Source organism: Thunnus albacares, chromosome 19, assembly GCF_914725855.1.
Source record: "Thunnus albacares chromosome 19, fThuAlb1.1, whole genome shotgun sequence".
Lineage (NCBI taxonomy): Eukaryota > Metazoa > Chordata > Actinopteri > Scombriformes > Scombridae > Thunnus > Thunnus albacares.
Window position 1 is genome coordinate 27,550,221 of NC_058124.1, and position 25,346 is coordinate 27,575,566.

A 25,346-nucleotide genomic window follows, 5' to 3' on the forward strand; every position below is an offset into this window, starting at 1 on the left:
CGAAGCATAAATCTACATGGAGTGGGGAAAAAAAGCTAAATCACATCTGGAGACAATGCAAACCATTACACTGGCTTGTTATTGGTATCCGCCTACTTGTTTCAGTAAATTTTGATGCATTTACTTGTTCTTTGGAAAAGGAGGTCCCACATTACTGGGAACTGCTGTCTTGCAAGTGTCACAAAACACACGCATGTACATGTGTAAATTTAATTTTGAACTACATCATGTTAGGAGTTACAGAGAATCCTGCTGCCTGTTTTTGCAAATCCGACAACATTTTTTTTTAAACTTTTACAGTTGCATAGACAGAATGTATGTAAAAACACAAAGAAGAGAAAAAAAATACAGAAAATGGCTAAAAGAAAAAGAAAAAGCAAGCAAGCAAAGTTTATTTATATAGCACCCTTCACAAAAACCAGTTTCAAAGTGCTTCACAGTCAAAGAAGTAAGTATAAAGTGAAGCATGTGGGTGGATATTATTAAAATGCTGGCACATCTGAATCGAAAGTCTGCGGAAGTGCGTGCATGCGTGCGTGCGTGCGTGCGTGTGTGTGTTTGTCAGTGGTGTGTGTCAGCCGCCAAGTACTGAGAACTGTTGGTTCGACTTTCTTGTTTCGGTTGACAGTAACTAGAAGTGGACTCTTTCTTTGGAACTGGAAGATACGGCATTTAAGAGAAATGCCAGTATTACTGTAAGATACATAAAATGAAATGCAGCATGTTACATCTTTTAACATAAAGACAAACTGACTGAGAGACATCTTAAAGTGTTACCGAGCTGACAATTGGCATGAATATAGACAAAAATAAAGCAAGCAGTCCAAATACCTGTGTGTACTTCTGGCTCTCATTGTTTTTGTGTCCTTTATATCCAACAGAGACAAATCTAAATATAGCATACAATTATATTTTTAACAATAGTGTGCAACAGTTTGCATTTGGCCCTTACCTGTTTCAACATGACAATCCCCATTTACAAAGCTACTTTAACCACATACAACATCTTTGGGATGAAATGGCCTGAAAGCCTGAAACCAGAAGAGTAATACTCTTTCCATGTATTTATGTATATGTATATGTGTTTGGGAGGATGTCTGGGTTTCATGGAATTGCACCACACTTTTTGTGACCTTTCCTTATATACATGACTCATGTGTTTTTGTGTGACTCCAGGTTCGTGTCCGGTACCAACATCCCCGTCCCCACACACTATTTTGCTGTGCTGACTAGCTGCAAGAACTCATCCCAACCTGTGAATGCGTGTGAGCTGCAGACTGTGTCCTTCTTGCTGCCTCACAACTCCAACAACTCTGAAAGCTGCAAAGTAAGAACCAGTTTTCGGGAAAATGACGTTTTATTGAATCAGCTGTGTTCTCAAAATTGTTATCCACGGGTGATCTTACACTAGACCATCCAAAACAAAGTGAAACTCTGACTCTGTGTGAAACTGCCTCCCTGCTGGTCACATTTTACACTGGCGGGTCCTGAATAAAAACTACAGTGTATTCTGTTCCAGTTAAAGGGAGGGAGTGAAACCACCTCAAAGTAATAAGAACAGATAAGTGAGTTTTAAATAGATTTCCTCATTCCATTCCATTCCATTCTTGATTATTTGCTCACAAAACATCAGACATTAACAAAAGAGAGAATTTCCGGCACCTCATCTACTTCCATGGTAGAAAAGGGAAATACCCCAATCAGGCTCATCTAAGGACACAGTAAAGTTGCTCTTTATACTCCAAGTCTTTATACTAAATCAGGCAGCGATAACATATATTTCTTGGAACAAGATAATAAAAAGGCTTCTACTGCGTGCTAATTTTACACCACAATACATATGCACTGGATGAACAAGCAATTTAGATTGGTATATGCAGTGATTCTAACACATGTCAAGTTTGTCCTGAGGGTGGCGGTAGAGGTAAGCTCATGGGATCAATTCATTAAGAGGAGTTCATACCCTTCGAATAATGAATGTTCTCAGTAGACATTAAGTGCACATTTCGGTCCGACGATCACCAAAGCAGGATAAATCCACTGGAAACCATTATTACTTAGAATGAATTTAATGGAAATTGGTCAGTTGTTTTTGCTAAAACACATTTCTTGAAATTACTGTGTGCTTCATTTCCCAAAACTGTGAACACAAATGTGTACAAACTTCAACCTTCCCATGTCAAAACCAAACTCTCCACTCGTTACCATGTAATCTTACATCTAAACCAAATTTTGCCTTCAGATAATGTGTATAACACACTACAGAATAGTCATTACATACTGGTGAGATCAGTTCAAAACTGTAAAAACCAGTTACTGCAATGAAAAATGGTTAATGGTTTTAATTTCTCAGTGTATTGTAGTGAATTAAACTGAGACTGAGTGAAAAAGTAAATGTACTATGTAAAAAAACAAGTCAAATGAGACATCGCCCTGTTATCGCTCTATCCCGAGGTTCTGACTGGTGTGTGAACAATTTTGACTCTTCCACCTGAGGAATTGTGTGTTAATTGGTTTCCAGTTGCGATGACGTGAGTTAATGCTATTGAATGCCAGTGATTTCTAAATGAGCACGTAACTGAGAACAGGGGAGTAGTGTTGGTAGTTTTGGGAAATGACTTTGTCTGTGTTTAGACAGTAGGCCCAGTCACAGGAAATACTAGTTTTCTGAACAGAACTTTTTTAAGAAAGTCAACCAAATGTGCCTCTAGTGAAGCATAATTTACAAACCCTAACCAACAATCAGTCTTAGCAAGTACTACAGTACAAGTATTACAGCCCAAGTCAATTATTTTTTGATAACAGGAAACAACAGAAAGAAGAACAACAGCCTTAAATGTTAGAAACATCATTACTAACTGTTTGTTGTTCTGATTAGTTGACCTTGGTTACACTTTTTTTTACACTCTCTTTTAGATTCACTCTTTTAAAGTCTAAAGTCTTATAAAAACCCTTTTAAGTTTTTATACATGTAAAGCACTTTGAAATGTCCTGTGTATGAATTATACTATACAAATAAACTTGCCTGGTCTTGCTTTTGTTCAAACAGTCAAATGTATTTATTTATTTATCCTCTTTTTGTTTTGCATCAACAGAGTACAGAAGCTGAATCTCTCTGGGTGGAAGATCTCATGTGGTTCCACCAATCACGAGTCAGAGATGTTGAGTTGATCACAGGATTGGACTTTTACCAAGGCAGCAATCGACCAATCCCTGAGCTGCTGCGTGTGAAGACCCGCCCTACCGCTGCCATTCACAGAAAACAATGAAAAATGAATTTTAAAAATAAAACTTTTGTATTTTAGAGATAAAAGTAATAACCAAGATCAATTCAACATCTGTTAAATTTGTCATTGTCTTACATTGTGTTATCACTTTATCAAGACATGACCGAAGGTATATATAATCTGTCTATTTATTTATGTCTTAATTTTGAATCATTTCATTTTATTTTTTTTATTATTTAATCCTCCATAAATATAAATTATATTCCTATTGTCATGATTTTTTGATTGTTGATTTTTTTTGTTATCTATGTTAAAGGGTTTGTTTCTTGTAAAGCTCAAATTAGATGGAAAAGGTTTCATCTTGTCATCAATTTCAACTAACAGTATTAATATTTCAACTTATTTAGGCAGAAAAGCAACTGTCTTGACCTCACAGCTCCTTGAACATTGACTTTGAACCAGAGAGGGCCAAATAAATGAAAAGATTAGTCTCTCTCATAGAATATCTGAGCTCTAGACTTGAAATTTCAAACTTGGCCTTGAGTAAAAAGAAAATAAGGACTTGAGAGTTGATGGATTTTTTTTCTTTTTTTTTTGCTGTGAGACAAAAATTTAGTTTTGACTAAATAAAGTAAAGGTAATTATGACAGCACCAGCGTAGGCTTTAAAAGCCACGCTGCCACACACTTTTCAGTTTTTGAAAATATTGAATATATTTTTTATGCCTTTTTGTCTGTATATTGTACCAAGAATTATAACAGTGTCCACTAGATTCAAGAAATGTTGCTGTTGAATATTTAATACAGTTTTCAGTGCTTTGAGGAGCACAAATGAAACTCCATTCACCTCCATTGTATTGGGAGCAGCAAACAACTCTTTAAAGGTTTCCTCATGTTGTATCAGTCACTGTAAATAAAATACTACACAATAAACTATCACAATTTAAGAAACAATTAGTAATGGCAATTTTATTTAAAAAACATTTGTTGGTGTAAGTCTGAACAGGAAGCCTTGTTAGATGTCTGTGTATTAAACATATTTAAAAGATATGTGGAGTCATCTATCCAAGATAAATACATAAAAGTCCATTTGTTTTTGTATAACATAGGTCTTTTCATAGTCTTAGTTACCCAGATATGGAAGCAGGAACATCACAGAAACTTCCAACAAGGTGAGAAACAAGTTGGAAATTAAGTCAGCTGCATCAACTAAATTGCTATAAGCATAAATCGGTTTACTTATGCTCTGGGGCTGGGGCTTGGCCGGGTAGCTCAGAGACCGCTGCGGCTGCGGCTTGGCCGGCTTATCAGAATGCATCTCAATTCCATAACTTGAAACAACTCCAGACTCAAACCTGTCTCCATTCTGTGGTAGAGCAAGATCCCACATGCCAGCTTTGGTCTGGAGGACACCATTTGTATTTGGGTTAATTTGATAATGTGGCTGCTCAGGGGTCTGTCTGGGTTTTTGAGCCATCAGAAGGCCAGGTCTGTAACTAGAAACACTTCCCTCTGGACTGTAACTATTTACTTGCCTACCATATGAACCACCATAATCTCCAGCACTAGGTGCAGGAATGGGTTTCAGGCTCTCGAGTGACGTTGTTTCAGTGGGTCCATAACTACCCTGAGAACCTCCAGGGAGTGCAGATCTCTCATAACTGGAGGAAGCTAAAGCAGGTTTGTAGCTTCTTGGGAAATCCTCAGCCAGTTCAAAGTAAGGTTTAATGCCACTTGAGCCTCTGTAGCTGAGTTCTAGAAGGAGAAGACACATTAATGGTCAATATAGTTGCCAAGTTGGTGAATGGAACTGCGGTTTGTGTAGGATTAAACCTTATCCTTTGGGCAGTATGCAAAGGGTAACAGTGAGAGCAAGAGCAGCCTGAAAAAAGAAGGTAACATGTCAAACCAACCAGGTTAGTGCTGTAAGTATCTGCTAAAAGATAGAAAAGTAATCTTAACTTACACAAGAAGCCTTTTTTGAAAATGGCATAAATCGGTTTACTTATGCTCTACAATATGTGGACTTTTTGCAGATGCTAACCTGTTAGTTCTTTTAATGGCTACTACTGTAGAGATGTAAACACTTCATAAAGCCCATCTTCCCCAGATGGAATTTCCACATGGGGCCAATTCCCAGCTAATACTTACCCACTCCATTGTGTTAATTTTTTCTAGGCCAAGAAATCTGAGGGATATCTGTACTTTGGCAAAAAGGTATATAGACAATAAACACTGAAAGATGCAAGACATTTAAAATAAAAAACCTAAACATGACTGTCAAGGAAGGGACAGGACACAGGAAGGGATTCATTTCCGCACTGTTTATTATAATATGAATTACAGTTATTGCAGTGCCTGATGTGTGCTTCCATGAACAGGAACCTGAAAACAGAAACAGTTTAGCAAGTTCAGTTTCATTCCAACATGACTTTTAAAACTCCAGAAAGAGTCTTAGTTAGCTTGCATGTGATTAAAATATGCTATCATTTACCCTCACCCACATGAACACAATAAGTTGTCAATAAGTTTTAGCTACCTACTTGCAGCCACTTTAAGACCCCTCCCAAGGTTGACGAAGTCTATTGTACACAGGCACCTGCTGCCGCCAATGGGGCTGATACACTGGTGCAGAACTTCTGACATTAATTTGCGGGTTTGAGTCAGTTGAGCCAGAGGCAACACCTTCCTGGGAGAGAGCAATATCCCACATGCCAGCTTTGCTTTGGGTTACACCATAGCTTGGGGGCTGCTGGGGCTTAGCCGTGTAGCTCGGAAGCCTCTGGGGCTGGGGCAGGTAGCTCGGAGACCTCTGGGGCTGGGGCCGGGGCTTGGCCGGGTAGCTCAGAGACAGCTGGGGCTGGGGCTTGGCCGGGTAGCTCGGAGACAGCTGGGGCTGGGGCTTGGCCGGGTAGCTCGGAGACAGCTGGGGCTTGGCACCTTCCTGGGAAAGAGCCAAATCCCACATGCCAGCTTTGCTTTGGGTTACACCGTAGCTCGAGGGCTGCGGCTGCGGCTTGGCCGGGTAGCTCGGAGACCGCTGGGGCTGGGGCTTGGCCGGGTAGCTCGGAGACCGCTGGGGCTGGGGCTGGGGCTGGGGCTGGGGCTGGGGCTGGGGCTGGGGCTGGGGCTGGGGCTGGGGCTTGGCCGGGTAGCTCGGAGACCGCTGGGGCTGGGGCTGGGGCTGGGGCTTGGCCGGGTAGCTCGGAGACAGCTGGGGCTTGGCACCTTCCTGGGAAAGAGCCAAATCCCACATGCCAGCTTTGCTTTGGGTTACACCGTAGCTCGAGGGCTGGGGCTGCGGCTTGGACGGGTAGCTCGGAGACCGCTGCGGCTGGGGCTGCGGCTTGGACGGGTAGCTCGGAGACCGCTGCGGCTGGGGCTGCGGCTTGGACGGGTAGCTCGGAGACCGCTGCGGCTGGGGCTGCGGCTTGGACGGGTAGCTCGGAGACCGCTGCGGCTGGGGCTGCGGCTTGGCCGGGTAGCTCGGAGACCGCTGCGGCTGGGGCTGCGGCTTGGCCGGGTAGCTCGGAGACCGCTGGGGCTGGGGCTGCGGTTTGGCCGGGTAGCTCGGAGACCGCTGGGGCTGGGGCTGCGGTTTGGCCGGGTAGCTCGGAGACCGCTGGGGCTGGGGCTGCGGTTTGGCCGGGTAGCTCGGAGACCGCTGGGGCTGGGGCTGCGGTTTGGCCGGGTAGCTCGGAGACCGCTGGGGCTGGGGCTGCGGTTTGGCCGGGTAGCTCGGAGACCGCTGGGGCTGGGGCTGCGGTTTGGCCGGGTAGCTCGGAGACCGCTGGGGCTGGGGCTGCGGTTTGGCCGGGTAGCTCGGAGACCGCTGGGGCTGGGGCTGCGGTTTGGCCGGGTAGCTCGGAGACCGCTGGGGCTGGGGCTGCGGTTTGGCCGGGTAGCTCGGAGACCGCTGGGGCTGGGGCTGCGGTTTGGCCGGGTAGCTCGGAGACCGCTGGGGCTGGGGCTGCGGTTTGGCCGGGTAGCTCGGAGACCGCTGGGGCTGGGGCTGCGGTTTGGCCGGGTAGCTCGGAGACCGCTGGGGCTGGGGCTGCGGTTTGGCCGGGTAGCTCGGAGACCGCTGGGGCTGGGGCTGCGGTTTGGCCGGGTAGCTCGGAGACCGCTGGGGCTGGGGCTGCGGTTTGGCCGGGTAGCTCGGAGACCGCTGGGGCTGGGGCTGCGGTTTGGCCGGGTAGCTCGGAGACCGCTGGGGCTTGGCCGGCTTATCAGAATGCATCTCAATTCCATAACTTGAAACAACTCCAGACTCAAACCTGTCTCCATTCTGTGGTAGAGCAAGATCCCACATGCCAGCTTTGGTCTGGAGGACACCATTTGTATTTGGGTTAATTTGATAATGTGGCTGCTCAGGGGTCTGTCTGGGTTTTTGAGCCATCAGAAGGCCAGGTCTGTAACTAGAAACACTTCCCTCTGGACTGTAACTATTTACTTGCCTACCATATGAACCACCATAATCTCCAGCACTAGGTGCAGGAATGGGTTTCAGGCTCTCGAGTGACGTTTCAGTGGGTCCATAACTACCCTGAGAACCTCCAGGGAGTGCAGATCTCTCATAACTGGAGGAAGCTAAAGCAGGTTTGTAGCTTCTTGGGAAATCCTCAGCCAGTTCAAAGTAAGGTTTAATGCCACTTGAGCCTCTATAGCTGAGTTCTAGAAGGAGAAGACACATTAATGGTCAATATAGTTGCCAAGTTGGTGAATGGAACTGCGGTTTGTGTAGGATTAAACCTTACCCTTTGCATGCTGCCCAAAGGCTAACAGTGAGAGCAAGAGCAGCCTGAAAAAAGAAGGTAACATGTCAACAAACAAACCAACCAGGTTAGTGCTGTAAGTATCTGCTAAAAGATAGAAAAGTAATCTTACCTCACACAAGAAGCCATTTTTTTTTGAAAATGGAAGTCCAACAGCCTATACACTTTGTGCTGCTAGTGGCCAAACAACAAAACCAAAAGCTATTGTTTCTGCTTCATAACTGCTGCAAACACCGGGGCTCTTTTTAAATCCTGGAATCAACCAATGAAGTGTTAGTCTGATGAGGTGAATAGAATCAGGTGTGTGAGATCAGCAGAGTTCTTTCTGGCAACCTGGGCAGGTGTTTACACTTTAGTTAATGGGCCACCACTTCTGTGAGCTTAGTTTTTCACTGCAGTTTGCAGACCTGCTCAGTTGTTTTGAATGTTAGAGTCTATCCAAGCACATTATTTAAATGTTGGCCATCTAAAATTGTAAATCATACTTAAAGGTACTTACTTAAAAGGGTGTATGATTGTGAAGATTTTTGTACGTGTCATTTTTCATGTCATTCTAGTTTTAGTTTGCGCAATCTGCACATGTTGTATGCTTACTCATTCCTTTTACAGTACAAATCAGATTTGCTCAGAATGAAATGTTTTTTCAATTCAGCGTAAGATTTACTCACAGCCATGACAAATCATTCTGTTCATGCAGGATCCCTTCACTGTACAACTGCCAAGTCATTTGTCTCACATCATTTCAGTGCACTTAGAAGGGAATCAGTTTACTGTAATGTAATCTTCCATGAATGGACTACCAACCTTACACCAGTTGGCAGTGTAACATGGTGTTTTTGAATATAACAGCTTTTAACGTTTTGATCCAAGGTTCCAATTCCTGCAGGAGAAATAGCAGTATTAAGACCTGAATGTTTACGTCTACACAGTGTCTGGTCTTTGGCTAATTCACTTCCTTATATGTATATATGTAAACACAACACTGTGAGTAACCTGCTGGTACCACTCGTACTCTACGGTGATGATGCTAAGTTTAAACACAGATGGGTTCTTGAGGCAGTTTCGGGAAAATAAGACTTTGCATGGAAAGGATCTAAAATGAGTCACTCAAGCATAGAGAAGACCCTCAACCGTGCAGTGGTGGAAGCAACAGATTACATTTATTCCTGTTACTGTAACAATGTTGTTTTTTTGTGTAATTGTACTTTTTGTAATTATTGTTTTATTTAACCAGGAAAACCTCATTGAGATGAAAAATCTCTTTTTCAGGAGTGTCATGGCCAAGATGGGTGGCAAAAACAATGAGTACAGACAAACAACATAAAACACATAACACAAATATATGGAGTATGTCTCAAAAATACATCATCACAATAGCAGAGTGAAAACACTGCAGTGTAAATCATAAACACAATCTCCAATATAATCATATTTCAATCAGGACAGACTTGCATGATGAAGTGAAAATGTGAAAAGGGGGAAGTTAAGACGTGAATAGAATAGGATATCCCCCCCAATGGAGTCTAGACACTGGAGATAGTGATGAATATGGGAATACTGGGATCTGAATGATGATAAGAGGAGCTGCTTCTGGTGATCTCTGACCTGTGTGCTGACGTGATGAAGTGGAGGTGAATGGGGTGGAGGAAGGTTTTGATGATTCGCACTGAAATGACAGCTGACAACAACAGAGAAAAGATCAGATTTAAAGTTTGGCAGCTAAGACATGATAGTTTGATGGAAATCATAGCGGAATCTGCTTTGTTAACTAAGAGTAAAGCCCCTAAACAGCTGATACGAGAGCAGGAGAAGTGGTGGGAGAGAGAGAGAGGAATGAGAATGAATGAATGATTAATAGATAGTCTTCCTGCTTGAACTTATGCTAAGCTCCATAAAATATTACATCCAAAATATTACAAAAAATTCTTTATAACAAACCAACAGCTGTCTAGATAAAAGCGAAGTAAAACAAATAAGATTAATCTGAAATAACGACTCAATGAGGCTAACACATTAGCTTCTAAAAAACCCTTAAAAAACATCCACAGCCCTTTGAGAGGACAGACAGATTATACAGCAGTGCTTTAAATTCCCAAAGAGGAACAAAATTTTGTAATTTAAATCAAGTTGCAGAGGGTGCAGAATACATAAAAGTGAGTTTTACCTAAGTCAGTGCAGACTTTTAGAACCATTAATAAATATGAGTCCTGGGAATGAGGAGCAGCTATTTACTTTTTGTATGGATGTATGAATTTACATAAATTAGGTGGTTGTAACCCAAGAATGGCTTTATAGAGAAATAAAAACCAGTGCTGTAGTCTATGGGAGGTTAAAGAGAAGTAAAACCATTAATTGATTTTAATAATCAGTCATTTTATGTAAGCATTTTATATTGCAAGTATTGTACTTTGCTACATTTCAAGTCTAATCAAAAGTCACAAAAAAAGGCATCAAATCAGCAGCTGCAACACAGAAGAAGCTGTCCATGTACATTTGGTAACAAGCCTATCAGTGTATGAACACTGAAAAAATTCACAACAATATAGTACAATATAGTACAATATAATTAAAGTTGGTTATAATCACAGGTTATGCATCCAGCTGACCTTAATTAATCATTGATGTAATGCACCACATGACAAGAATACTAAGTGACTTACGTCAAACTCACCCCCACAGTGTTTCATGACATATAGGTTCAATTAACACATGTATACAAAAAATTTTCATTACTGAGAGAACAGAAACAGTCATCAGGCAGCCATAAAAACAGCTGTTTGTCATAAAAGCCTGCAGACACAAACATCAGCCACAGTAATGGAGTTTCCCAAGTAACCTGCAGCTAATGCAGTTCCAGTGTAAGATGTTTGCGGTTCGATAAAAGACTTCCATGTAGGATACATTTGTGTTTACTCATGCCAAGTCTCAAGGAAGAGGAGTGCAGATGGAAAAAAAAACATCCAGAAGGCTCAGGTTTTTTCCATCCAGAGCCAACAGCCCCGCCTCAGGAACCTGATAAACTCTGTTCATTGAACCAGTTATGAATACACAGAAACAGCACTGTTACTGTTTTACCTGGAAATCAGGGTTTTTTTAGCCACATTGGCCATGTGCCTCTAGGGATGCCAGCACCCCTTTGGTCCAGCTGGAACATCTTGACTATTGCATAGATTGCATTTAAATTTTGTGCATACATGGTGTCCAGAGGATGAATCCTAATGACTTTAGTGATCCCCGAACTTTCTTTACACCTATCTGTGAAATATCTCAACATCCACCAGATGGATCTCCATGAAATTTGGTTCAGATATTCACGTCCCTCTCAGAATAAACTGTAATCACTTTAGTGATCCCATGACCTTTCCTCTAGTGCCATCATGAAGCCAAAATTTCAGTTTGTCCAATATTTTCACACTCTCATCAGCCTCGCTTGCACTTTGTGTTTTGTGCTATAAAATATTGGCATGCTAACACACTTAATTAAAAACTAAACTAAGGTTGTGAACATGGTTAATATTATAAATGTTAAACATCATCATCTTAACATTGTCACTATGAGCATGTTAACATACTGACTTAAGCATTTAACACCACTATGCCTATAGGCAGGGGCGTCGCTAGGCTTTAGCCCCCCTAAAATAAATGAGCATTATTAGTTTAAATCATCAATAGTTTTTTCTCATTCATTTTTCATTAAAGTCGATCGAACTGTGCTGTCCCCAAATTCAGGACCTGGGAGAGGCTGCTGCTGCTCTAATACAGCGTTTCCATTGGCTGTGCTGCTCACTCAGAGCCCACAGCAGAGACTGTAACAGTAGTCGGAAAACACTGAAGTTGAGACAAGATGTTGGCTAAAATTTTACCAAGATAAACATAATATACAGAGTGAAATAGTAAGTAGTTACAGAGTGAAGATATCTAGCTCCAATATGAATTTGTGGCAAATGATGATCAATGTAGCGAGCTATCAAGTTGTTGTTTCTTGCTTAACGTTTGCTAACTCTGGGTTTAAGTGGGGAAAAGACAAGAGGATAGGCTATATAACACTAACGTTATACAGTGGAAACCGTTTATAAAACCACAGTTACAGTGATCAACTGCTTATATGGATCAAAATGTTCAGGACAGAATCAGTCTTATACAAATGCTGTTTAAATAATTCGCATCCTCTGTTGATAATTTCAAAAAGCAGCTCAAAACTTATTTTTATGGTCTTGCTTTTAATTGTTTTTTTACTGTTATCAACTGTTTTTACTACCTGTATTCTTATCTCCTGATGATTTTATCTCTTTTTATCTTTTTTTTTCTTGGTTGTTTCCTATTTTTAAATATCTGTTGTTTTTGTTTGTTTGTTTGTTTTTAATGTCTTTTTTGTAAAGCAGTTATGAAAGGTGCTATGTAAATAAAGTTTATTATTATTATTATTGTTATAATTGTCAATTTGTTACTTCAATTAGGGGATTTTTTTCTCTTCAAAGTTTCATAATTGCAATACATAGGTCTGCTTGAGGGCCAATTTTTGTCTCACCAGACATGACTGTAGTGGCGATGATGTCACCATGATGACACCCTGATGTCACCCCTACAGCAACAGTAGTTTCTGGTCATGCCATGTCATTTTAAGGTCATCTCCATTGGATGTGTGTGTGGGGTGTGTCAGACAACGCTTAAGAACAAAACCAAAAGTCTGCTGTGACTTGTTACCAGCTGGGTTTGTGTATTTTCCCTAGAAACAAGGTGGGGTAACATTAAACAACTGAATAAGTGATGTCATCCTTATCGTATCCATTTACTGGGACCATGTACAGTGTTGATCATGTTGGGCCTCAAACCATGAGGTCACACAGAGCCTACATGTAACCTGTGAGGCGAGTTGCTTGTTCCTTTGTTTCCCCCGAGACAAAGGAGTAGCACAAGACGAGACTTGGCCCGTGTTCACCCGAACGCGTCCTCAATTTCCTCGAGATGGAAGAAACGCTTCTTCACAGCCAGCTGCTGTGTTTTTCGCCGACCGTGCAAGGACGGCCACCGTCTGCATCCGAGCCCAGGACAAAGCCGGTCATAAAGACGGATTACACACACACCCTGCTCGCTTTCTGAAGCAACCAAGAAAGAGGCATAAGTCTAGGCAGAAGCAGTGTTAATTGTGTTTTCTTATCAGCATCAGTTGCTGTTGTTTAGCATTTAGCTCTTATCTTTTGCTATTGTTTTGTTGTGCTGTTGACGGACCGCCGAGTCCATTTTTCCTGCTTTACTCTGAGGAGTATTTTAAGTTTGCTGCCTGTTTAGTTGTGTTCACCATGCTAGACTGTTTAGTGTTTGTCTCGCTCGGGACTACTGCTGTGTTTGTGCCATCGTGAGAGAGAAAGTAAGTTGCTTTGTCGATCAGAAACCAGACAGACTGCCGTCCGTACACACGCTGTCTGTGGACAAAGGAACCGCTTCTCTTCCTCTCACGATCGCTTTCTTTCCTTCTTCCTTTTCTCTTCTGACTAACACATACACGCACCGGCATCTTTTGCACATCTGATGGTCAGATAACGTCGGACAAAGCTTCGCTTTGTCTTTCCTTATCCGCCATCAGACACGTGTGTTTTTCACAGAAGTGGGTGAGTGCGAGACGCCGTCCACCAGGCGGCGCCATCTTGCTTCTGTCTAACCAAGACACCGCCATACTTCTGCCATCCGGTTCTCGCGTGACGTGACTTCCTCCCATAGTCACGCCCGCGTCGCAGACCGACGACGTCATCACGTCAGGCCCCGTCGCCATCTTGTCGCACACACGCACGCTCACACACACACACGCACGCACACACACATATGCATTCCCCTGCATGTGTCCAACCCTGTGCATAGCTGTTTGTGTTTGTTTGGTAGGATTAGATTTTAGGATAGTTTAATAAACACTGTTATATCTTTAAAGAGAAGTTCTTCTGTCATTATTGTGTGTAACATTGTGAAAAGTGGCTGATCGAAGGAGTCAGAGCTCGAATTCAACCCTTCTTTGTTCATCCTTGAATGTTGATATCTCTCAGATATTAACATTCTAGGTGAACTCCCATTTATGAGACTACCTTGTTTGGTTATCGGTCCCGGTTTCCAGGTGGTGCTCCGTATTTGTTAATTCATATTAATAATTCTATTAATTGTCATAATTAGTTAATTATCCTTGATAATTGATAATTATTGCAAATAATCAACTGTGTTCCTCATAGATCCAACAGTTGGTGTCCGAATTATTGATTAAGATTAACAATATTTTATTTTCATAATTCATAATTATCTATGATAATTATTAATTATTGCTAATAACCAAACGCACTACTGCCCGTCCCAACAATCACAAATGTTACCATTTGATGTACTGTACCAGAGTTAGCTTATAACTCATTTTCATCTGCAGTCCCTTCGGCAGATCACAAGTAAAACATATAACAGCACAATAGCAAACAGTACAAAGCAAAAAAACGCACAGGACACAATATAAAATACAAAGCTACACAAAATAGCACATCACATACACCCGCAATGTCAGCTAGAAGTGACTAATGTATGCTTGTCAAATTAAAAGCAAGATTATTTGTGTTTGTGAAAAGACCATGAGATGAAATGTAGAGTCAGTGGTTACAGAGCTGAGCAGCTTTTAGCAGACTTTTTAATTTGTTTTTTTACACACTGATGGAACTGTAGCTCTTCATATCATCAAGTAGGACATTCTGAGTTGTTGCTTTCACAGAGAAAGCTGACTGCCCAAATGCAGTGCGACGAAATGGTCTGGTACAATCATGTAAAGAGGATATTCTGGAGGATCTAATAGAACTTACTGAGCAAGTGTCATATAGTGAAGGAGGGGCCAAACCATTTACAACTTTATTAACCAGGCACAAATTTGAGAATAATCTAAAATTCTCAAAGCTCACTAAGTTGCATTTCTCTAGTTCCTACAGTGATGGAAATGCATTGGCCTTTTGTCTAGAATTTATAGTTTGTTTGTATAAGGACTCAAGAGGTCTAGTGGCTGTTTCCCCAACATGTGATGCAATAAGACATACAACAGCAGTTTTAACTTCATAGCTATGGAACGCAGCTGCACGTGTACTAACAACAACTAGAAAAAGAGATCACATTTCTCCCATTTTAGCTTTGCTGCTCTGGCTTCCTGTAAAATCTAGAATAGAATTAAAAATCCTTCTCCTAACTTACAAAGCCCTTAATGGTCAGGCACCATCATATCTTGAAGAGCTCATAGTACCGTATTATACCTCCCAGAATGCAGCTTACTGGTGGTTCCTACAGTCTTTAAAAGTAGAATGGGAGGCAGAGCCTTCAGCTATCAGGCTCCTCTCTTGTGGAACCATCTTCCAGATTCGGTCCGGGGTGCAGACACCCTCTCTATGTTTAAGAGTAGGCTTAAAATTTACCTTTTTGATAAAGCTTATAGTTAGGGCCGACCAGGCTACCTTGGATCAGCCCTTAGTTATGCTGCTATAGGCCTAGACTGCTGGGGGACTGTCCTCTCTCATCTCACAGGAAACCCTGGGTTGCAGGCCCAGCCTTTGCGGTCCTTCGCAGTCCTGTTGGTATCCTTCCCTGGTTATTGCTGTTGCTGCTGTTATTGTTATTATTAAGATTGTTGTTATTCTGCCCCCACCCCCCTCCCCCTTTCCCTCTTTCTTTCTCTCTCTCAACCCAACCAGTCAAAGCAGATGGCCACCCACCAAGAGCCGGGGTCTGCTTGAGGTTTCTTCCCATTAAAAGGGAGTTTTTCCATAGCGATGTTGCCAAGTGCTGCTCATGGGGGGAATTTTTGGTTATCTCTGTAAATTAAAGAGTACGGTCTAGACCTGCTCTATGTGAAAAGTGCCCTGAGATGACTTTTGTTGTGATTTGGTGCTATATAAATAAAAATTGACTGATTGATTGATAAAGAAGTAAATAAAATGAACAGTATACATTAGTGAACATTTGTAGGGGCATAAATGAATACAGTAAAAAGTACATGGAAATAAATTTATAGGGAAATAAATAAGGAAATAAACAAATATTGTGCACATTTATTCATTTCCCAATACAGTAACCCTAACCTCCAAAATAATATTATTTATTAAATACTATCTTCACAGATGAGGTCAGCCATAAATATCACATTGATTTTTCCAGTTCATGCTGAAACTTTTCCACGTTTCCCAGGATGTTCACTTTGCATTAATGTTCACTATTACTGGTTGTAAGCAGTATTGGATTTTATTTTATTTTTTCAAGTCGGAATGTACACAGCAACTATCAACTACAATGGTAATGGCATCAAAATGCCATTTCTGGGAAACTTCTAATCCAAAATAATATTTTTATATCCTGGGAGGATATATCCTCCCAGCTATCCTCCCAAAATATTATTTTGGGAGGATATAAAAATATCCTCCCAAAATATTATTTTGGATTAGAAGTTTCCCAGAATGTCAGTGGCTTTCAGTTGCTCCAATACTGTGGTCCAGTCTGTAAACATGTTACCTCAGAACAGTGCTGTGTGTCACCATTATTGCTGTAGATATATAAATTTTCCTATGAAGCTTTAACTGAGGGGATTATATACTGGGTGTGTTCTGGAGAAACATAATATGCGCTGTGGAATTATTTTGACTTTTCTCTTGCCGGAAAATATTCACATTTGAGAAGCTGGAACCAGAGACTTTGGAGAATTTCCTCTTTAAAAATGACTCAAAACGATTATTTTATTACAAAAAATAGTTGGCGATTAATTTAGTAATTAGAAACTCATTGATTAATCGACTAATCGTTGCAGCTCTAATCTTAGTGCTACATTATACAACACATTATGACCGAGCAATCCGATTGGTCAACTAGACATTTAGAATGTGCTCAAATCAGTATGACAGCACACCTGACCGCATCACTGTCGTGCAAACAATGACGGTAAAGCACATCCTCTTGTGTAATATTGCTTAAGCAAACAACATTGTCCTTACTACTTTTTGGTAATAGTTTGTGTTTTGTCTCTCTCTTATCCGTAAAGAAATATTTTTCACAGATCAGTGTGGAAGAACTTGAGCCAGATCATCAGAGTTCAAACAGCAGAGTTACAGAGTAATATTGTGACACATCCAGTGATTGAACTGATAAAGAATCATTTGAAATACATCATTCAGTGTGTCAGTGTGTGCATGGATGGTTTACACACACACACACACACACACACACAAAGTAAGAGTGAAGGAGGTGAAAGTGAATTTGGCAAAAAAAAACAAAGTGTGATTACTTGAAGGTCAACCACATTTGTATTGTTTTCGTAAGAACAAACCATTTGAATGACTATTATGTAAAACATGTAAGAAATCAGTCTGTTGCCATGGCAACCGGCAACTGCAGAAAGCAGCCTGCAGCTATGTGCTCATTTCTCAAGAACCCTCTTTACTTGATGATTCTTGAGGTTGCAAAATTATTTTCTCTCCACAAACCTCTTGCTGGTTTGTTGTTCATTGTTTATTTGTAACCCTCCCTTATTGTTACCATGGACATAATAATTAAGGAAATTACAAATACTTGTTTTCATAACTATTCAACTCCTCGTTTAACCCCAGTTCTTCTTTGCAAAACTGCTCAAGCTCTGTCAGGTTGCTCGTGGATTGTGAGTGAACAACCTTTTTCAAGTCCACATTCTTGATCAGATTGAGCTCTGACTTGGACTCTGCAGGCCTCCGTTCTTCATAAGTGGATAACTGAGCATGTTGACTTGATTTATTATGGAGATTTTGGTTCTTCTCAGCTGCTTAAAATCCTTCAAGAGCTGTTGTCATAGCAACAAGTCCCAAAACCTGCAGAAGTACAGTTTATTGGAAGTTTAACAGGGTTATGGTTAACCCTAAACATGAACTCATTGCCAGATGCGAATATCTCACTTCCTCAGATTCATAATGAAAGAATGTTGATGAGAACATTCAGGTAATAGATAAAACCTTATATTGATATCTGTTGGTGTAATTATCACAATTCATTTTTACAATGAAGCATTACCAATAGCCTACTTAGATGCACAGTACCTGAAACCAGTCTTCCCCAGTCCTGAGTTTGTATGAGAAACTTTTAAAGCCAACCTGCTCTGTGTCAATGTTATTAAATAAGGATGTTACGTAATTCATCACTGTTAAACAGTCAGATATTACCAGTAAATGTGGTCAGACAGTGAGCGATGTTGAGTGTATGATTGGTAATGTTCTCCTCAGCGGACATGCAAGAGATTTTTAAGTGATAATCATAAACCTGCTATGAAAATGAAACCCTTCTAAAAACTATCAAAAAGCAGCTTTAATTGCAGAAACGATTTTCAGGACAGTGAGTTCTGCAGTTAATTAGGGCCTGAGCCCCAAAGGGGCGAAGACCATATTGTTTTTTGTGTGTTTGTTTCTTTCTTATTATTTTTTCTTTATTATTACGCCACTTCAACCCTAAATTTGACCCCCTAAACATGCTCAAAAACTCACCAAATTTGGCACGCACATCAGGTCTGGTGAAAAATTTGATAAAATGTAAAAATTAACTGCCAAAGTGCCAAAATGTGCTCGAGAGCACCACCTATGTAAGGCTGCCACTACACAAAGGAATGTCGTATAGAGATCGAACCAAAACTCAATTATTCGTCTCATCAAGACCTACAAATCACTTTGTGCCAATTTTGGACCCCCAAGAAACGCTATCTCCTCCTAGGGTGTTAATGGTATCGGCTTCAAACTTTAATACATGACTTATCACACTGTGGTGAACAAAAGTTATTAAAAACTTTGTAATAACTCGAACGGTTTAGATATTATAACCACCGAAAGTTGAAGTGCCACATCGCACCTTACAATGGAAACCAATGGGGAGGCAATCTCTAGGCATGAACTTTGTGCCAAACTGAGGTGTCTGTCATCTAAACTATAAGTCAGACCACTTTCAAACCTGTATCAATGGATTCGCGACGAAAATTCCTACTATTATGTGATTTTAAATGTGAGATTTAGCCAATCTGTTGAATGTAGCTCATTTTTGTAGGATACAGCAGAAAGGCCTATATACATACAGTAGATTATATACAAACTTTGTATGAAGTTTGGTGTTATTATCATTTATTTTACAATAATTACGAGTCTTATATGTATAATTCAGCAGTGAGGATGACCTATGAGGGGAAGGGAAAAATAGAGTGAGAATGACAGTTTAGTGATAAAGTGCTGCAGAAAAATAAAATCAAAACTAAAATTTGTAGCTCTGTACTGCAGTTTTTCCTTTAATAGGGCCTGAGCACCTAGCGGTTCGCTCACACTCTCCATTCAAATATATGAGTATTTTTCTGTGTCCAGCTGCAGTTACTTATTGTCTCTACACACCTGACAGTACACATTTCAATCTTTGACCAGGTCATGTGCGTTAAAAGTCTTTACTTTTCTAAAAATAAACTTGATGAAATTAGGAAATTAATTTGTTTTACACACAAACTCATCAAAAGTTTTCAAATTATTAATTGAAATTACAGTGAATGGGCCCAAAACTTGCATAATTTTGATGCCACAGGTGTGAGCAAGACAGACATGTCTCACCCTGCAGAAAATTGTCATCCTCACACCGTTGAGATTTGATGTTTCGCCATGGCAGTGGAAGTCGCTATAACTTTATTGTACATGCTCCGGTCGCACCAAACTTTACATGTTTGTAAAGTCAGACCTGTCAGCCCAGGTCTGGAGACATCTACATGCCTGTGACAGAAGCCCTTGGACTGCACCGCGCCCCGACATGAGGAAGGGTGCAAAGGCCCGTTCAGCGCTGCTTGCGGCTTTAATTATTTAATATGTTTTAGTGTTTCAAATGTCAAAATAAATATGTTGGCCTTTCAACAGTCAGAATCTTTTAGATGAGTTTATGTCTTTTCACTCAAAGTATCCCAAACTAAATCTGGTTTGATTTTTCTTTATAGTGTACAAACTTTTATTTAGTTGTATGTTTTATCATGTATAAGTATCAGTAACTCTTCATTATAAAAAAAAAAATATAATAATTACACCAGCCAATGATTTGTCAATAATGTTCTCATCCAAAGTCATAATTATATCAATATTCATTCATTATAAATCTGAGAAAGTGAATTATATCTGAAAATGAGTTTCATGTTTGAAAACGTCTTGGTCGTGATCCAGGTAACTGTCAGGTTTGTTGCTATGACAACAGTTAGATTTTAAGCAGCTCCAAAGAACCAAAGAATCCAGACTCATGTCAAATCATCCACATACTAATAAGGATAACCCGGTTATAACCATCGTTTTTAACCCATTCCTGTGTAGCCTTGACTTTACATGTGGGCTAATTGTCTTGCTGGAAAACAAACCTTTAAACGGTTTCTTTGCATCAGGTTTTCTTCCAGCGTTTCCCTGTAATTTCCTGCAAACATTTAACAATCTACCCTCACAAGTTCCAGAGAAACATCCTAACAGTATGATGCTGCAACCACCGTGCTTCACAAGGGGGATGGTATGTTTTTGATGATGTGAAATGTCCTTGTATCTGTCTTCTGACTTGTGCTTTTTTTGAGTGTTGTTTATCTTCAGGATGATTGCTTTAGCGCAATAAATGACTCACCAAAAATTGGACCTCCCAGATACACCATTTAATTGAAACCCCACTAGAAACAGGTGGTCTTCATTTAATTTATCACGAATACTATGAGGAAAACTTCCATAAACGTTTGTTTTGTTTTGTTTTTCTCTTGGTTATCCAATCTGAATTCAAATTTTGTCATTGCTTTCATCCACATTGGTTGATTATGCACACACAGAGGTATTATTTGAACCGCAACATAAATCTGTAACCACTCTGCTTACTCATTTGGGCACCTTTTTTTTTATGTTTTTTTGGTTTTTAAAAAACGTGGTGGTTGTTTTGGAAATGTTTTAAAATTCAGTCTTAACTGTCAACCCAAACCAGATTCTAATTCAACCTGAGGAGAGAAACTGGCTGCACAGCTGCAGGATGATGCTTCATTTCCAACTCAAATAGTTGTTCAGATTATTCAATCGGTTACTTGATTGTCAGAAAATAACATTTGATTAATCATTTCAGTCTCTTTTTAGCTAAACAAATGCTGGTGCTGCTTTTCATCAATCTTTTCCATCAATCATTGTAAACTGAGTTTGTTTGGATTTCGGACTGTTGGTCGAACAAAACATGCAATTAGAAGATGTCACAAAAAGACCTCTCAAGACATTTCATAGACTAAACCGTTCATTGATTAATGAAGACTATGACTTATAGATCAATCAATCATGAAAATAATAATTGACTGCAGCCTTAATTGAAAGGTTCTGGGAGTTTGAGGACTAACATGATCATCCTAACACTCCCCAAAGTGTTCTGATTGGTCTAACATCCAGCTTCTGGGCCCAATTCATTCTCAGTTGATTCTTTCAAATATCTCAAAGCGGAAAATGAGCTTGCAGGATCTTGGTTGGCTTTTTGAGGAAGGACAGTGTCATATTTAATTTTTTCCAAAATTACAGAATATATTCTAAAAACTACTATAAATATTCTTTATAAAATATCATCCAGATGACAAAATATCTGCAACACAACAATGAATGCACTTGTGTTCCTAAATCTTTCTTAGACCTATGACACAGAAACTCACATTTAATTGAGTAAAAGATGGGTGTCATGACACAACATATATCCATTTTGGGACCATTACTGTTTATCAGTAAATTATTTAAATTGTAAGTAGTAATTCAATTATTAGTAGTAATTAAGTAAATAATCTGTCTAATGTTCATTATAATTTATTCCCTATAGTGTTTGCATACACTTAAATGTCCAATCGCTGACAAAAGAAACTATTTAACTACCTATGCTGACTCAAATTTCTCTAATTTAAGGGACCTGAAAAGATGTGAACTTGTCAAATTTCATTCACAACTTCACACTGAAACACCATAAAATGTATGCTGTAATTGTTTTCAAATGTTAACTTTTAAATCTTCAAATCTTACTTAACATCTTATAGATTATAGAAAACATAATTACATATATGATATTGTCATTAATACTCTTGTATAGTTTTATAGAGTCACATACAGTATAAACCATTGGTCACTCGTATTAATCACCAATAAACCCCTCACAAACATGTTTTGATCAATTTAAAGGACAAAAAAAAGGTAAACATCTAAGATTTCGCACCTTTAAATCATGAAATCATTTCAGACAAATGCAAGTCTGAAATAAAAAAGAACTGATGTCATTTGGCCACAAGGTGTCAGCCATTTCTATAAATAATCATAAACAAGAATCAGCATGCGGTCATTGGCCAGTATTAATAATAAACAATACTGATACTGATGGAGAACTTTTTGAAGCATTTCTACAGACCCAGATTGGAGTAGGTGTGTATTTTAACATCTTTTACATTATTCTTATGGTATTAGCTTTTGTTTGTAGACAATTAACCCTTTCATGCATGAATTATTAAATCACAGAGTAAAAAAAAAATTTACTGTCTATTTTTACTCTTAAACAAGTGAAAAATCATGGCAGTAACTTTTTTTTTAATATATTGAATTTTGAAATGTGTCTACTGTAGTGGACACCATGCATCAATGGAGTAAAAAGTGATTTATGGAAATCAATATAGGTAATATATATATATGTATGTGTATATATGTATATATATATATATATATATATATATATATATATATATATATATATATATATATATATATATATATATATATATATGAATACACATAGGATCATTAGATAACAACGAAAATAGCGAGGACATTTGAAAAACAAGACCTAGGCCCAATAGACAGAATGTACCCTTTGTTGCATGACGTCTACTGGAGTGGACGGATGTATTTTCAGTCACAGAAAATAATGTACAGGAAAAATATTATTAAAACCTTGATAAGATTATTTCAAACATCTTATTTAGTTGAAAAATATACTTTTTACCTGTTTTTTTTTTCTCTATGAATAAAAGTATTTAACTGATTTTCCTGAGCTACTTGCTGCATTTCCTCCACCCTCCGCCATTTTGAATTTATGATTCAATATCTCAAGATCACAGAGAGCCAAAAATGATATTCAGATGGAATTGTAGACAACACTTTGGAGGTTCACCACCTGGTAGTTGGGACATGGTACTATAACTTAAATGGTTCAAGATGGCTTCCAAATACCTGTCCACTGTAGTGGACACAATGTATGAAAAGGTTAATATGAGGTTTCAGCAGTCATATCAAGTGGATACAGTCTTTTTAGCATCAAATTCCCTCTTTGTGTTTCCTCGGACAGTGTTTCCCTGTTGAGCTGCAGGTGGAAGTATAGTAACAAAAAGAGGAACTAAAATTAGCCAGATAAGCTCACACTGTCCAACGACTCGGACAGTGAACAAAGAAGAGACATCTCGTGTTCAGCAGTTTCAAACTTTTGAGATTAGAAAACGTTTCTGGATTTTTCACCGAGGGAGAAAGAGAAAATGTTAGTTTTTAACAAAGTAAGTGAACTTTTTTTGTGGGGAAAAAAAATATCAGGTACAAATTATTTGTCAAATCAGAGTGTTTTTATTTGTTGTAAAAAATGTCTGGAGGAGACCTTTAACTTTATTGACATTGATGGTTGAATCTCATTCCCTTGAATGCAAAAGTGTGTCCAAACTTTTGACTGGTACTGTATATATTATACATATTTAAAAGCACAAAGGCTTACAATTTTATTTGTTTTAACCACTTTGCATTTTGCAATTTGACTGTATAAACAGCTGCTTTTGTAACAGTAGTGCATAGAAAACAGAACAGTGAAAAAAAAGTTGTAGATTACAACATACAGTGTAATTACTGTATTCCCAATGTGAAGTCACGGAATAAGGGGGAAGCAATCCTAAAAATTCAGTTCAGTTCAATTATTTATATAGTGCCAAATCATAATAAAAGTTATCTAAGGGCAGTTTTCACATAGAGCAGAGGGTTGTTCCATCAAGCTGGATAAAGGGAAAGCCTGAATTATTTCCATAAATTTCGCTAATTTAAGTGAGAGTTCAGTTTCATGACTGTAGCTTATATGATGGTAACTTATACAGCTAACTAGCTTAATTTAGCTGTGTGTCAAAGAACATCCGACAGACGGAAGCAGACTCCCAAAGGACGGTTCCCTCAAGTGTCTTTTCGCACTCGCATCACTTGTCCGTGTTCGGAAACATAAAATGGAAGAGCTGTGAGGGACTTTTACAAAAATACTTCAGTTCATCTCCATTTCATTCATGGTCACTTTTGTTTTGGAGTGAACCCTTTTTAGTTAAAAGCTTAGTATTTATAATTTAAGACATAAAAGTGTGTTTTTTTGAAGTTATTTATTTATTTAATTTCACTCATTTTGTTCAAGCTGTAGTAATTAAGTAGTCTGCTTACAGTGTTCATTTTGGGTCTCTTCATACATGACAACATATGGAAAAACATTTTAAAACTACAGTAATTCTATTTTTTTGTAATTCACTCCCATGATAAGTTGCTGTGGCACCATTATCGCCACACCCTGATATTATCTGTCCTAGTGATAATATAGCCACAGTCAGTGATCTGAATGCTCGTTTATTAACAAATAAAGATAAAACCATGAAAAGCAACAAGCGCTGCTCTTCAGATACATCTGGGTGGATCGAACTGTGAACCCTCTAGTAACAAGTTCGCTCTTCTAACCATTAGCTCCTCACTAACACCTTTAGCTGGAGACTTAATGTGTCACCAGTTTTTTGCCAAGCCATCTCCCTAGCTGCTCTAGTTTTCCCTTCTTACGACATAGTATTAATCATCCGTTCTGGGCTTTTTATGTACTCCATGCAGTCGTAAAACTGCGGTTTATTACACTCGAATTAGCATTGACTAGACACTGCACAGTGATCATTACTTTTACTTTCAAAGTGTGTGGTATGGAACCATCCATGTGATTTACAGGCAATTAGATTAAATAAATCCATATTTGTGATATAAAAACATTTGAAAATGGGTCAACTTTGACCCGAGAACAACAGGAGGGTTAAGGAAAAACTCCTCTTTAATGGGAAGAAACCTCAAGCAGAACAGGGCTCTACACGGGCAGCTACCTGTCTTGACTGGTTGTATTGAGAGAGAAAAGAGGGAGGGAGGGGGAGAGAGACACAGAGAAGCATAATAACAACAATAAAAACAATAATTATAATAGAGATATGACCGTTAATAATAACAGCAATAATAGCAGGAGAAGGTGTTGAGGCAGGATACCCATTGTCCCTGCAGCCATGCGCCGCGACATCTACAACCCGGACT

The 25,346-nt window shown here is 39.4% G+C and overlaps 2 protein-coding genes across 2 annotated transcripts in view; one reads left to right on the forward strand and one right to left on the reverse strand.

The window, feature by feature from the left end:
* LOC122969620 (venom phosphodiesterase 1) overlaps nucleotides 1–4,177 on the forward strand; it is a 39,913-nt gene extending 35,736 nt beyond the window's left edge. Inside the window, exons 24-25 of the mRNA XM_044335479.1 lie at nucleotides 1,177–1,327; nucleotides 3,096–4,177. Coding sequence (XP_044191414.1) covers nucleotides 1,177–1,327; nucleotides 3,096–3,269 — 325 coding nt within the window. The 3' untranslated portion in view covers nucleotides 3,270–4,177. The remainder of the gene's footprint in view (nucleotides 1–1,176; nucleotides 1,328–3,095) is intronic.
* Nucleotides 4,178–4,349: 172 nt separating this feature from the next.
* LOC122970348 (adhesive plaque matrix protein-like) lies at nucleotides 4,350–8,225 on the reverse strand. Its single transcript, XM_044336465.1, has 5 exons — nucleotides 8,114–8,225; nucleotides 7,984–8,027; nucleotides 6,517–7,900; nucleotides 5,912–6,318; nucleotides 4,350–4,981 (listed from the first exon to the last, which is right to left on the reverse strand). Exons 1-5 carry the CDS (start codon nucleotides 8,128–8,130, stop codon nucleotides 4,350–4,352), a joined length of 2,484 nt encoding a protein of 827 aa, XP_044192400.1. The 5' UTR covers nucleotides 8,131–8,225.
* Nucleotides 8,226–25,346: the final 17,121 nt, after the last annotated feature.